This window comes from Podarcis tiliguerta (assembly GCF_965153285.1).
Source record: "Podarcis tiliguerta genome assembly, chromosome: 6".
Lineage (NCBI taxonomy): Eukaryota > Metazoa > Chordata > Lepidosauria > Squamata > Lacertidae > Podarcis > Podarcis tiliguerta.
In genome coordinates, this window is record NC_139539.1 from 59273405 (window position 1) to 59288942 (window position 15538).

Sequence of the window (15538 nt, forward strand, 5' to 3'; positions counted from 1 at the left end):
GCAAACAGCCCAAGCCATGGCAAACAGCCCAAGTCCCCAGGGACCCCACAGAATACACTGGGTGGCAAAGATCCTGAATGTCTTACTTGGCCCTAAATGTTTAGGGTATTCAGTAAAAATATGCATAGAAATAACCTCTTTTTTTAAAAAAAAGAAAAAGAAATGTCTCCCGTGGAAAGCCGAAGCATGTTTTGATTGCCTGAAATGGCTCCGAGGTTTAGTGCCTACTATTTGGTTAATAGTACCATTTTATTTTTGAAGGCAGAATATCTTTGTAGCTTTTGTATCAATATACTTAACCGTAGTGATGTAAAGATGCAAGTATAAGTACCACAAAGATTATGGTCGCCTAAAAACAGCAAGATATAAGTGCCTTCTTTCCTGAACTGTTTATGCACTCTTGCTAAAAGAAAAAGAGCTTGCAGAGAGGCATTTCAACTGTTTACTATACAGCTCTGGAATTCTTCCCACTCAGAAAACAACAACTTATCCTGGGAATATGGGGGGCCATATTGTGTGCACCACTGGTACACATATGTACCCTACAGCAATTTCCATGATAGCAGTAGTACTCTACTCCGTACCACATGTCAGGGATGAAGTTGTGTATAGGAAGAAGATTGTGTGGGGACACAAGCTGCCTTTTCACTGTGTGAACTGGCCTCAAGACTGCATCTGCTGTAAAACTGTTTGGGCCGACCTGCTTCTTTAGGTGAATGTTAGGACTCTGTGTGGAGGTGATGAGGCCAGTGATAACTGTCGTGCCATTTATGTCACACTTTATTTAAGTGAGACAAATGGAAAATTAAAAAGGCTGTTGCAGAAAATTAATACTAAACCCAATATCTTCAATAGTAAGTATTGGTTCCTATGTACCCCATTGGCATCTGTGGTCACAGATATTATCTACCAGAGACCATGTGATTTCTCTCATGTCGCTGCATATTGAAAGAATGTGCTTTTGTGCACCGCATGCATGTGCTTGGACTGCTGTAGGCTTTTGCTACTTAGGATGTGTTTTGGTGTAATTCTCTGCTTCCAAAATTTATCAGTGAAGTAGGAGCTCTTTCTTTGTGTTCTACTACTTCCAGGAGGAGTGTTTTATCCTCCCTATGAAAAGTACTCAATGATCAGTGAAAATATAGCAGATCTCTATTGTCTTTCTATAACCGGGAAACATGAGTATGCAGAGCCAGAACTTGCAAGAAACGTTGAGCTTTCTTCCAATTTTCCTTAATGCCAGCAATTTCTCTGTAGCTATTGTACTTTTTTTCTTCCCCCTTTTAGGTTGGCGATCGGATTGTCAGTATTAATGGGCAGCCTTTGGATGGGCTGTCTCACGCTGATGCAGTTAATCTACTGAAGAATGCTTTCGGGAGCATTATCCTGCAGGTATGATGATAAATTGAACATGCGGCTGCACCAGGATAGATAAATGGTGTTTTTAAAGAAAAGGCTGAGCATCAGTGGCGCAAGGCACCACAGCACGGCAAGGCTCTTGCTGATTTGAATTATGCAAGATGAAAGCAAGAAATTATTTCATTCAAGAGTGCTTTATTCTTGTCCATACACACTGCGAACATGATCTTATAAAACTGAGGGGGAGAGGGAACGACTTCTTGCGGTACATGAAAAATCATCTAGGCTTTCAGTTTCTGTCACTTTTGAAACAAAAACAAATTCCCTCCTCTTGCTACATAGGTTTGATGGAGCTGCCCATCATGTTAACCTTATTTGTTCTTCAAAGCAGAAGGGGGCACGAGAAATAGCATTGCTTCTTTTGAACCGCTATATATGGCTGGTTATCAACCAAGTGGCAGTACTTGGATAGTACAATTGATCTATCATCTTAATTTGGCAGGAGGAAGGGGAAAGGTGTGTTATCTAGTAAGATGCACTCCCTTCGTGTTTGTATGGAAAAGCATTTATTTTCTTAGCAGAGCTAATGAACATGCTTACAGCACATCTAAAAAAAAAAATAGGCATGCTCTTAATAAAACCAAACTTATTTCACAGGGTTGGCTTGATAAAGGGGTGGGGTCATACACATTGCCCTAAGGAGGGAAATAATGGGGCAGGGAGTTAAACGCTTTTAAATACCACACTCCCACTCCTGGATTTAAGCAATCCACACAAGCGCTCATTCTCAGCAGTAACCCATATGGGGGTGGAACCATAAATGTTATGAATGCATAGCAAAACAGAAGAAAAGCAAATTTCTAATGCACTGGTGCCACTCCACAAGAAAGAGGAATGCAAAACCACAAATTCCAGGAGGAATATAAATGGGGATTTAAAAACATCCCTCATCTGCCCCTGTTCTAGCTCTTGTCTTATCCATAAATGCCTTTGCTAGTACAATAAATGGTAAACTGACAAAATTAAAGCTGCTATCTGAGGTTATGTTAGACTCACTCCATATAGTGAATGCTGCCATGATGGTAGCCAAAATGGGGCCCACTGGAGAAGGAGATCTATTGGGATTCTCAGGGAAACACAAATGTTTGCAGAACTTTACAAAATCTTTTTTAAAAAAAAAAAATGTAAGGGGCAAAACTCCATTTAAGAAGAGTCCAAAAAGGGCTTGACCAGTAGCCATGGAATGTAGAATGGTAGTTGGAAAAGAAAAATGGAAGTGACTTTAGGGGAACGTATCTGCTTTATGTAGATTTTGTTGAAATTAGTCTGATAAGGTAATAAGTTCTAATAACAGTAACAGGTTCTAAGCAAGATTTTAAAATACTGAAACTTGGCAAATTAACAAAAATAATTTTGTTAGATAGAGCCAATCTAATGCAACTGAGGTTGCCATTATCACCACATGAACAAGCCCAGAATAAAAATCCCAACTTTATGAGCAGATGCCATAGTTGTTAATAAACAGTGAAGTGACATTTGTTTGCATCTTTGAAAGTTAATAGAAAATAGCACTGACATGAGCTGGGCATATGACCATACTACTGCTGTCAACCAGAAGTATTGTGATTATACCTACACTGTCCCCAAAATGAGAACAGTGTTATTTTAGAATGGCAGGAAACCAGATTCTATGGGGATACAAGATTAAATATACTTGCTCATGACATGTCTGTTGCTCATTACATGTCTGTTATATCAACACTTCCAGAAAAGCAGATTGTTCAGTTATTCATCTTTTAAAGGCTACCTCTCCCCCCTGCAGTATGGTTCTTATTTAATAATAATTGACCTACAAAAATAATACAATGCACATATTTTAATTGTTTGTTAGAATTTTATTTATTCACTTTCAATTTTTGCATTAAATATGCATTAAAATTAAAATTTCTACAAAAAAAGACATTTAAGAGTCATTGTGCAACTTGCCTTGTTTTCATTCCTGTATCCAAACAGATCAGCAAAAAAAAAAAAATATGGATGTGATGAATAGGAAATGGTTATATTTCATTTTAAATAACGGTACTTCTCATTTGCCCATTGATAAATTCACACCACAGAAGTGAACTCATCCTATCAATTTGATAATCATGAGTGACACATCATTAAGTAATTCTATTATCTGCTAAACCACCTCATAGTCACTGGCTATGAAAGGTCAGATAATTATATCCACTGGTGTGGAAAGCTTTATAGTCGATATGTCCTGGGGTAGGATGGCAAAGGAGTTGGTTAATGCTGTTTGCAAATGGGAGATTAGGATCCTGGGGGAATATTTCATCCCTCCTGGCTGTTTGGATGCTGCTAGTTAATTTAATCAGCTGTCTGCAGGTGTAGTAATGAGATAAGGGGAAGCTTTTTGCAAGGTTGTTGAACTTTGATATGCTCTTACTGCCAGCCACAGATGGGTGAATATAGATATGTCCTCCTGCCAGGTTTTGCTGTTGTTTTTAACCACAAAGCACAAGCATTTTAGCTGTTTTCCCATCCTACTGGAAAATTATAGTATTATTCTGCCTTATGAGTAAGACAGAACAAGCCTATAAAATATTATCTGCTGTTTAATCAATACGCTGTGATTCTGAAATCTGGACCATTTATTTTAAGAACACTGAGGGTTAGGGTATCAAAACTGGAACATGCCACTAGATTTCTTCTCTTATGTGAACCAACTTCACTCAGTCTTTTATTAGCTGACTCAGTAATATTAATTGGGTGAAAAGACATGCTGGCTTCTTTTAGAGATGGGCATGTTTCACCATTCTTGCACTGGTTCATCTTATAAATGAACCGACCTATTACTCCCCAGTTGGTAAGTAGCTCAATTTATGGCTAAACCAATCCAAGTTTTCAGGGAAGCAGCCTTCAGCAAAACAACACAGATGCAAAAGAATAAAATTTGGAGGGGAGGCAAAGAAAACCTCCACAGAGGGCTTTTGGCCAAGACAATCTCCTGTAGGAGTGGTCATTTGACACCCAGCTCCCTGTAGCTGGATAATTTTCTAATGCTGTTCCTCTTCTTCGAGGTAAGCATTATTGAGCCCCTTCTTGATTTGCTAATCTTTGTGTCCAAAAATAGCATGTGCAAAAAGCTTAATGCATTCTTGCAATGAATACAGGTAAGGCAAAAGGGGTAGGAGTTTAATATGTTCATCTTCTTGCCTTCCAAGTCTAGATGAAAATAATCATCATACATGTGTGCATTTATACAGGCTGCAGTCCTATAGATGCTTAACTGGAAGTAAATCTCATTTAACTTGGGGGATTTACTTCTGGGCAAACATACCTTCTTTTCTTTTGAAAAGCTGAATAGGGCTAAATCTAGACACAATAAAAAGTGTTTCTGGAAAACATGTTGTAAACTTCATAATGGGAAATCATGTTGGCTAAAGGTGGGACTCCACAGCGCCATCTGGTGTCACAGTGTTATAACACATATAAAACACTTTTTCTTTACTAATGTAGCTGAGTCCCAGGTTATATAAATGGCTTTCATTAGCCTTCTCTCTAGGCACAAATGATGTCTTTATCCACTTAGCTTTAACAATGCTACAGTCTTGAGTGCTTCCACAATTCACTCATCAGTTAAAGTTCCCTTTTAATTAGGAAAAGTGGCTTTCTAAGAATACAAAATTTGCTGCTTGATAATATGCTAGCTAAGATGTATGTTTAGATTTGTCACTTTCACTTTGTCTTGCAGGTTGTAGCTGACACCAACATCAGTGCCATCGCCAGCCAGCTAGAGAGCATGACTGCTAGCACTAATTTTAGCCCACCTACAGAAAACCATCCTGAAGACCCAGAGTAAGTTGTGCTGATACTTAAATTTTCTAAAGGAAGCAAAACACTGCCCTGAAGAAGTTGAGAATGCTCAGTTTAACGGCATTGATATTTGGACTTGCAATCAGTTTTAACAAATTACTTTGGACTTTGAGCATGCATTATAATTTATCCCTTGCTTTCTATAGCTAAAAGGATTTTAAGTTGCCATAACAATTTGAGCTTCCATAACTCCAAAATTTTGAATTCCATGCTGTTGTCAAAAATTGCCATTAGTTAGGTGCAGCAGATGGTACGGCTGCTAGTGAAACCAGCTGAATGGTTTAGCTGGGGTTATTTCGTTATGGTATGTTGAGAATCAAAGTATTTGAAGTGGTGTTGTCTAAATCTTGGTTCTTCCCCATGTTGTCTGAAACAATGGAGATGCATATAAATGGATTGTAGAGGGGGATGGATTGTAGCTTAATACACATTGTGAGATTTTCCAAATTCGGTGGGATGAAAGATTTATGCTGCAATCTATACCATCTTACTTGGACGTAATCGAACTTAGTGGGGCTTACATTTGAATACACATGTGCAGTATCAGTCTTCATGCATAAATCTAATAGATTGTCACACCAAGGGCAGATGATTCTTTTCTCTGTAGTCAAGATCCACAAATGCACTGGAGTTTTCCATGTAAAATGCCACCCTGTCCATTTGATTGAAATACTTAGGGAGTCTTTTTCCTTAATGTACCGTATTTTTCGCCCTATAAGACGCACTTTTCCCACTCCAAAAATGAAGGGGAAATGTGTGTGCGTCTTATGGGGCGAATGCAGGCTCCTTGGCTTCAGCGATAGCAACGCGAAGCCTCCAAAGCCTGTGCTCTGGAGGCTTTGCGTTGCTTCCGCTGAAGCCAGGAGAGTCTGCTCTTTGAGGCTGGCGGTGAGGGAAAGCAGCGCCTCCTCCATCGCCAGCCCCAGAGGATGGGGGGCAGCGGGAAGGCGCATGACGCCTTCCCGCTACTCTCAGACCCGGGTTGGAGGCTGGCGGTGGGGAAAGCAGCGCTTCCCCCATCGCCAGACCCAGAGGATGGGGGGCAGCGGGAAGGCACGCGACGCCTTCCCGCTACTCTCAGACCCGGGTTGGAGGCTGGCGGTGGGGAAAGCAGCGCTTCCCCCATCGCCAGCCCCAGAGGATGGGGGGCAGCGGGAAGGCACGCGACGCCTTCCCCCTACTCTCAGACCCGGGTTGGAGGCTGGCGGTGGGGAAAGCAGCGCTTCCCCCATCGCCAGCCCCAGAGGAGGGGGGCAGCGGGAAAGCATGCGACGCCATCCCGCTACTCTCCAGCCCTCCTGTGGGCTTTTGCGGGAGATGGGGGAATTCCCCCACCTCCCACAAAAGCAGGCAAAAGCTGCGCGCTCTTTAAAGGGGCTCCGCGGCTTCTGCTGGCTTTTCTAGGAGGTGGGGGAATTCCCCCACCCCGTAAAAAGCCCGCAGGAGCCGTGCACCCTTTGAAGAGCGCACCCCTCTTGGGGGCTTTTCCCCAGGAGGGAGAAGGGACTGACCGGCCGTTTCAGTCCCTTTTCCCTCCTGGTTGAAAAGCCCATAGGAGTCGCGCACGGCTCCTGTGGGCTTTTGCGGGAGGTGGGGGAATTCCGCCACCTCCAGCAAAAGCAGGGAGACGGCCTTGGTGTAGCGCACAGGCTGCGTGCAGCCTATCCGCTGCTCCCAGAGCTGCGGGGGGGGGGGGTGTCATATTTTTTTCCTTGATTTCCCCCCCTGAAAACTAGGTGCGTCCTATAGGGCGAAAAATACGGTACCTCTTGCCTTATGCATCTTACTTTTGCTGCTTCCTTGTGACATCTTTCAGTCTGAATAATGTCAGGGTTGTATTTATCCAGTGATTAGGAATAAGCATTGCACAATGAAGAATTTTTCTTTCATGTGATCTCACATTTTCTAGACCTTGTGAAAGGAGGGGAGGGGAGGAGTAGATCAGCAAGAGAAAGAGAAAATCATTGGGGTTTCCAGTGGCATTGCGGGGGGGGGGGGGTTGGATCTCAGTCTCCTACCTTGCTTCTTGCCCTTCTTCATGACTAAAAGAAGCCCAATAAATTAGGCATATAAGCAACTCTGCAATTTCCTACATGGTATGGGTTGTACCATTCTCCTTTTCTTAGTATAGACTTTGGATAGGGTAGCTGCTCTTTTTAGAACTTGGGTAGGGAGCATCCTGCCTATATGTCAGCAGACCCAATGATACATCCCATCTCTATTATTTTAGGAACAAGGGTTAGATATGCTTTTGTTGTTCAAGAGCACCTGTTGAAATGCTTGGCTGTCCTCAGTCTCTTCCCTTGATAGATTATGTAAACATTTTTGTTTTCAGCTGCTAGTCTTGAATATAATTGCTAATAACACAAAAATATGCAAATGTGAATCTTCCAGAAGATTGAGGGTTTTATTATTATTATTCTGATTGACTTGTGACAACCAATCCTCCTGAGTTTCCTCCAGTGATGTGTTGTCATGTTGATTCTGCTCCTATCTGGCTATGTTTTCGCTTGAGCTGAGTTATGACAACTACAATTCCAGATGATCTGCCCTTAGAGAAATTAATTGAAGAACAGCTTTGCCCACTCTTCCTGAAAAACGTCTAGATGCATGCTCCATAAAGTTTCTCTTTGGCTTTACTTTTAGTCTTTTCTCCCCTTTGATTCATGATAACACCAGTCACCAAAACTCAAGTTCAGATTACTCTTTGCATCTGTTTCATTGAATGGTGCTGGGTTATTTCTTATCAAATGACTCCCCAGTCTTCTTGTAAACATTCCAATTCAGCAATTGGTGTTTTATCTATTTCCTTAAAGGGGGGGGGGGCTCATTTCTGCTGTTGGCTCCATTGCAAGTCAGATGCACATCTCAAAACTTCAAGATTTGCGGTTTGCTGAGCTCCTCTCCAAAGGGGGCTGCCCTGGTATTATTCTCTTCCACATTGGTCATGGTTAAACAAATATTGGGACTGTCTTCTCTCATCTGTAGCTGCCATCATTAGTAGCTTCACTTCTTAGATAGTGAGCTTCATTTTAAAATACATATACTGCAGAATCACAGGGCCACAAACATCTTTCATACAACTACCGTATTTTTTGCTCCATAGGACACACTTTTTCCCCTCCAAAAATGAAGGGGAAATGTGTGTGCGTCCTATGGAGCGAATGCAGGCTTTCGCTGAAGCCTGGAGAGTGAGAGGGGTTGGTGCGCACCGACGCCTCTCGCTCTCCAGACTTCAGGAGAACCCCAGCGCCAGCCCCACTAGGTCGGGGGACAGCAGGGAGGCGGAACGCCGCCATCCCGCTGTCTCCCGATGTGGCTGACGGTGGGGAGACGCGTGCTTCTCCCCGCTGCCAGCCCCTTAAGCTCCGGGGACAGCAGGGAGGCGCAGCACGTCTTCCCGCTGTCCCCGGACCTGGTCTGCATGCGGGCGGCAGGGAGAAGCGCGCTTCTCCCCGCTGCCTGCCCCGCAAGCTCCGGGGACGGCAGGGAGGCGCAGCGCGTCTTCCCGCTGTCTCCAGACCTGGTCTGAAGGCAGGCGGTGGGGAGAAGCGCTCTTCTCCCCGCTGCCTGCCCCGCAAGCTCCGGGGACGGCGTGGAGGCGCAGCGCGTCTTCCCACTGTCCCCGGACCTGGTCTGAAGGCAGGCGGTGGGGAGAAGCGCTCTTCTCCCCGCTGCCTGCCCCGCAAGCTCCGGGGACAGCGGGGAGGCGCAGCGCGTCTTCCCGCTGTCCCTGGACCTGGTCTGAAGGCAGGCGGTGGGGAGAAGAGCGCTTCTCCCCGCTGCCTGCCTCGCAAGCTCCGGGGACAGCGGGGAGGCGCAGCGCGTCTTCCCGCTGTCCCCGGACCTGGTCTGAAGGCAGGCGGTGGGGAGAAGAGCGCTTCTCCCCGCTGCCTGCCCCGCAAGCTCCGGGGACGGCGGGGAGGCGCAGCGCGTCTTCCCGCTGTCCCCAGACCTGGTCTGAAGGCAGGCGGTGGGGAGAAGCGCTCTTCTCCCCGCTGCCTGCCCCGCAAGCTCCGGGGACGGCGGGGAGGCACAGCGCGTCTTCCCGCTGTCCCCGGACCTGGTCTGAAGGCCCCACAAGCGCCTGGGGGGGGGAATAATTTTTTTTTTCATTTCCCCCCCAAAAAAACTTGGTGCGTCCTATGGGCCGGTGCGCCCTATAGAGCGAAAAATAATCCAGCCTGGATCTTCTGAGTAGCAATTTACCTCAAAACCATTCAACAATCTATAGGTTAGTCCTTGCCTGCTGTAAGCAGAGCACAGGTTTCTGCTAGATATAATTGTTTTGAAAAGTACATACATCAAGCAAAGCAAATCACTTATGCACTCCTGCTACCTTAGTGTTGCCAACTTTTTGTGAGCTTTCTTCATGCCATGGTTCTCCTCTGTGAACAGCTAAAAACATCAGTAGTTAAACATTTTCTAGTTTTCACTGATGAGAAAAAGTTCAACTGGCCAATGCCTACCTCTTATGCTGCTGACAAAAGCATATAGAGTCAGAGGTGGAGGAAACCCTAACAGCTCTATTATAGGTCAACACAGGGCCATCATTGGGCACTTCCTGAGGGAAATTCAGCAAGATGGTTGGGGTATAAATTTACTGTTATTATTATTATTAATTCTCCAGCAAGGAACCCAGTGTCAACCTCCTCAGCCTCTATGATGTCATTGTCTGTTTATTTGCCCCCTCTCAGTATGTAAGCTGTGCGAAGACTGAGGAGATAGACCAGTATCCTTCACATGCCTTCGTTAGAGTGCAACTTTGGGAAGTTGAAAGGATTAGGCCCAGAGGGAAAGTGTAGTGCAAAAGATTGGACAGTATGGCCATTAGTGAGAAGGAGGGGTCTCACTGAGGACATATTTACAAAGGTCCTTCAAAAACCTAGAGCCAGCACTAGTCTCACATAGCTAATTCGTGAGAAAGCCCAGTAGCTCAGTGGTAGAGCGTATCCTTTGTGTACCCAAGATCTGAATTCCAGACCTTGGCCTTTCCAATATCAGTGCTTGGAAAGGCTCTTCTGCCTGATACCCTGTAGAGCTACTGCCAACTAGATCAATATGCACCATTGATCTGACAGTGTGCAGCCACTTCAATTAGGTTACCTTTCCACTTATTAAATAAGCTGTGTTTTAAGTGGCATTTGCTGTGTTTTCCAGATCACCTCAGCCTAAGATTATTGTGTTGGAGAAAGGCTCAGATGGATTGGGATTTAGTATTGTAGGGGGCTATGGAAGTCCCCATGGAGACCTCCCTATTTATGTCAAGACCATTTTTGCAAAGGTAATTGACAAGAAAAGATGAACCTATGCATGTATCTTCGCTGCTTCAAAATACATTTGTAACAACTATTTTCATTTTACTTTGATCAAAGCTATCCTTTGATTGGGGAAAGTGGGGGGGGGCGGTCTGTGAGTTTCCATATCTTGGAAAATTGGAACTACACCCCCAGCAGGCTGTTGCTAAAAAATTTTAAAAGTTGTCTATTGACTAGGTGAATGAATGTCATCAGCTGTGTACACACCATACATTTGAAGCACATACCCTCCTCCAAGAGTCCTGAGAACTGTAGTTTAGCTCTCACAGAGCTACAGTCCACTCCCCACCCTTAACAATGTACAGTTCTTAGCGGGAAAGGTTCTTGAAATGTAAGGTGTGTTTACAGACATCCTTTAAAGTTCAGCTTCTGTCACATCAGAAAGGTGTTGGGCTCTCAAGCTCTCATTTTTGGAATGAAGACAAGTCATTTTCCTAAGTTAGATGCTGAAGGCCCCTTTAAAAGCACCAGTCTGAGGTCCAATTCGCAATTAATGTGTGATAACATGTCAAGTTTTTTTAAATAGCAGCTGTGGGGAGGAGCTGATCAGAATTGAGATCTCAGCGCATGGGAAAGGGAGGTTTAACTCTGTTACCAGTGCAAATCCCTTCCCGAGCTACTGTTACCAGGAGAGAAGTTTACACAGCTGCTATTTTGATTTTTCAAAGCCATGCATTTTAATTGCAGCCGTGCATTTATCGTCACTCCTAGTTCACCATGATACCTCTGGCAACAGGTGTATCCTTTGTTCCTCTCCCACTTAAAGATTCAAATAAGTGTTCACGTACCTGTTTCTGGGTGTTTTACTCTTTGTTGATCTGGTGTGTCATATTCTTTGTTCATTGCATTATTTTCCGTATTTGCATGTTTCTTACTCCCAACTGAACAGTTTTGGGCATTATATGACAAGGTTGCATCAAATTTTATGCACAGCCCGTTGTGCATATCTTGTTTCAATCTTTGCTTAGATGTGCAGAATCTGAAATGTGAAACAGACATTAAAAAAAAAGATGTCTCTGTCAAGAAATTATAAACGGACAGGCATGTGGAATATTGGAGAGCTGAGAGCATATAAAAATGCCCACAATCAGTTTTTTTAAGAAAGAAAAAAGTTAAAAGGGGAGTATTAGAAAATGGGACACTGTTTGCAATCTGGTGGTTAGCACAGCTTCAGGTACTTAGTTTAGACATTAATTAAAAAAAAAAATTAGGAGTCCTGCCATGGCCACCTGGAATGCTATGCTTGAGGGGGGCTCCTGTTGTGACCTAGCAACTCAGCAATTCACCCAGCAACTGACACAAATAGTATACATCAGTTATCTCATCTTGCAAAGCTGGCAACACTGACCTACTTGGCAGCATTGTGTTAGTTTAAAAAAAAAGTGGGACAATTTTACATCATCAATTCACATTTTCAACAAGCTGTGTGTCTGTGATTTGAAGCCATGTGTGCAAATCTTTATCCTATGATGCATGACTTATTCCTTCCAGAGTTCTTATGTGGGCTATCAGTACACATCTTTTGAAAAGTGGTGTTTCTGCTAACAGCAGCCTGCTGAGTAATAATGCAGCAAAGGAAGTTGTCCTCGCCCTTCCCTAAAAGCAGATGGCTAGCCACTGTGTGGCTGATAGCAATCTCTGGAAAGCTAAGTCAGCAGCACAAGATGCGGGGTGTGAATCTCAAAAGGACAACTTTATGGATACTTGGTACTCGTTTATGCAATATGCAAGAACTAGCCCACACAGTGAGAGGCTCCCAGAAGTGCATCAGGCCTTATGGAAAGATCTCATTTCCAAACATTGCATGGCCCAGTTGGCAGGCAACCAGGTCTAGATCAATTAATGTGTGCCTCTATACCATTGATGGCATATGGGACACACACACCTACATGCGCACTTGATTTCCTCTTCAATCTCTTTATTACAGTCAGTAATCAGTATTCAGTTGATTTGATCTTGTTCTGTTTGGTTTTATCAAAAAAGAACAAAATTGGCAGGGAGTACCATTGACACGCCTAATCTTGGAGGTGTGGGCAGTCTGGTCTAGAGCAGAATCTTCTCTCCACCCCTTTTCCTCATCATCTGTGAAGTGTTTGAAGCGTTAATGGCCACAAATGCTCCAAGAAGCATTAATAATGTTAATGGAATGTCACCGTTGAGGGTGGTTTGTGTATGTCTCTTTTTCTTCTTCTTTAATTAAGCCCCTTCAAATTGCTTGGCCTCTGATGTGCCATTTCTGATTTTTTTCAGGGAGCAGCTGCAGATGACAGCAGACTGAAGCGTGGCGATCAGATTTTAGCAGTTAATGGAGAGACTCTGGAAGGCGTGACTCATGAGCAAGCTGTAGCAATTCTGAAGCGCCAAAAAGGGACTGTAACACTAACAGTGTTGTCATGAGATTTTGCTGCAAATTCAATCTGGGCTGGATGCAATTTATTTCTGAGCATTGCTAGAGCTGCTATAAAACAATCCTGTGTGGGATGAAAACCCAACTCTGTCTAAATTTAGCACACCATTAATCATGTTGCCTGTGCTGTTTACATCCATTGTAGATGTTCGTTTTGCCTAGTCATTCAAACTAATTGTGAAATCCTTAAGCCCACCCACCCCCATTCATCCCTGGTTTCCTTTGAATGTGCTTCCTGGCTCCTGCTTTGCCCGGAACTGTCATCAACCAATAGGAAGTAAAGTCACTGAAACAAAAATTAGCTTATACACAAGAAAGAAATTAGCTTATTGTTGGATCCCATCTCATGCACAGCGATAACTACAGAGTGGCTTTTCATCTCATTCATGGTTTACTTACGTTCATTCTTTTTTTTCAGCCATTCCAGAAAACATTAAAAATGTAATTCAATTACTGCTGTTCTAAATGATGAAATATCAGATTCTCCCATGGGAAATTAATTGTAAACTGTGTTCTAATCATGAAATGTCAACCCTCCCTCTCTAATCTCTCTGGATAGATATTTGTAAGGTAGTGGCAATCATGACAAGTCAATTTCAGCCTCTCCTTAGTTTGTGTGTGCCATTGTTTTAAAGGCTAGCTCCCAAAAATTCTTGAGATGAATTGGCATGAGCCTTTTGAAGGGGCTGTCTGAAAGGAGCTGGTTCAGTGATAGGGATGGTTTGTACAGTATAAAGCTTAATTGCACAGAGGCAGAAGGAAGCACCTTAACTTGAAATAGGGCTACGCATTATTTATAATGACAATATAGCAAAAGAAACCTGGTGGCTCAAGTTAAATTTATGTAGTACAATGTCATTGTCATCAGTAAATAAAGTGACAATTTTCTATCTAAAGCTTGCAATTTCTGTAGAATGTATGTAAACTGTATGATACAATTAGAATGCAATAACATTCATGTTGATTGTATATGTGCTAAATTGGTTAAAGGTGACACAGTAATCAAAGAAAAGGTGATTTTGTCTCGTTAAGATTATTGTCTATGTTTTATGTTCTATGTTTGGATCTAGCTAATCACAAAGTGCTTTAAGCTACTGGAATACTTTCATGGGTGTTCCTTGACTAGTGCCTGGAAGAAGATTTTAAAGGATTTCTACACATCAGTGTGCAGATTAATGCTAGTAATATTTCTAAGAAATGCTAAGAAAATGTCCCAGGAAGAAAACTGTAAAGGCTGGAGGCATTCTGTTTGATAACATATGCTGAAGTTCACACTGCACACCCATAATTAAACTTGAAAAAGCATTTTAGACTTGTTTAAGGATTGTGACCAAAATCTGTTGATCGTTCTAGTTTAGTTTTGACCAAAAATGTGTAATTTGACAGTTCCTAACCATTCTTTTGAATCTGACCCCAGCTTTTGCCCTTTTATGCATATGTTTCTGATATAAAGAATGATGAGCTTCTATAACTGAGATATTTTGCACTCCCTGTGGCTCAAGGCAGAGATCACATGATTGCTGCTTGTAATTTGCACTCTTCTGTGTGCCACATATAGTACTGCCAAAAACTGCATTGCAACCTGCAACCGAGCTGGTAGGGAAGCAAGTGCTATATGTAAAAGATAAAAAGGCACAATCTGCTAGGAAGTTCTCCTTGCTTTGAACCCCGTTGAGATGAATGGGAACTGTCTGAACATGGTGTGGGTAGGGCTTAAGGCAGGAAAACCTCCCAATGGATTGTGCCCCAATTCTTTTAATGAAGCCTGCATTATGCTTTTTTTTTAGTATATGGGCTTTTGGTTTGTTTAATAATGCTGATTTCTGTGATACGGGCAGGAGGTAACAAAACATATAGTTCATTTATGTATGGCAGTGAAATAAAATGTTTTACGACTTCCAAAGATTTGAAATAAAATTCACTTGCAAAAAGTTGGAAGAATACTGGAGCAGAGTCAATATTACACCAATGCACAGAAGCCTAACTTTATCTTAGAAGAGAAAAGATACATCCCAGATGACATTTTTCCTGGAACAAACGCTTAAAAATGAGTATCATTTGGGAGCATGGTCTAATGACTGTTGATTCTTAGCAATTTTGTCCCTTGCTAAGTTGTTATTTTTTTTACTTGTTACCCGCACTTCACACTAAGGTCCCAGGGTGGGTTATAGCATTAAAACACAAGATTAAAAACAATATTGTATCAAGTTGTTATAGCAGGCCTGTGAGGGCGTCAGAGCAATGCTCTCTTGGCCAGGCCTTAAACCACTTGCAATCTAGCCATCAACTTTCCCATTTCATCGCTTGCAGGTCTCTGCCGTACCAAGGTGATCTACATGCTCCACAGTGAAACCAAGGCCAGTCGGGAGCATTTGTCATGTGTTCAGCACAACTCGCCATCCCACATTGAGACAAGAGCCTCAACAGAAGTGCCAGCCACATTAGCTGGGAAATCCCCCAGGGCATTCAGGAAACCATCCATCTTTGAGGGTAGACCATCTCAGACCACTGCAGAGTAGGGTAGCTATATTCAGCCCACATCTCACCATGGCATTGTCCATCCTCAACACAGCAA

General features: G+C 43.1%; 1 protein-coding gene across 13 annotated transcripts in view; it reads left to right on the top strand.

Annotated features, from left to right (window-relative positions):
* The window catches only part of PATJ (PATJ crumbs cell polarity complex component), a 157190-nt gene extending 142296 nt beyond the window's left edge, over positions 1-14894 (top strand). For 8 of the 13 annotated variants that reach the window (XM_083447973.1, XM_083447968.1, XM_083447971.1 and 5 more), the window contains 4 exons: positions 1288-1392; positions 5117-5220; positions 10399-10522; positions 12807-14894. In XM_083447973.1, the coding sequence (XP_083304099.1) occupies positions 1288-1392; positions 5117-5220; positions 10399-10522; positions 12807-12953 (480 nt within the window). In that variant the 3' untranslated portion in view covers positions 12954-14894. The remainder of the gene's footprint in view (positions 1-1287; positions 1393-5116; positions 5221-10398; positions 10523-12806) is intronic. The other 5 variants (XM_083447965.1, XM_083447966.1, XM_083447964.1 and 2 more) reach the window with 1 other exon arrangement.
* The last annotated feature ends 644 nt before the right edge of the window (positions 14895-15538 follow it).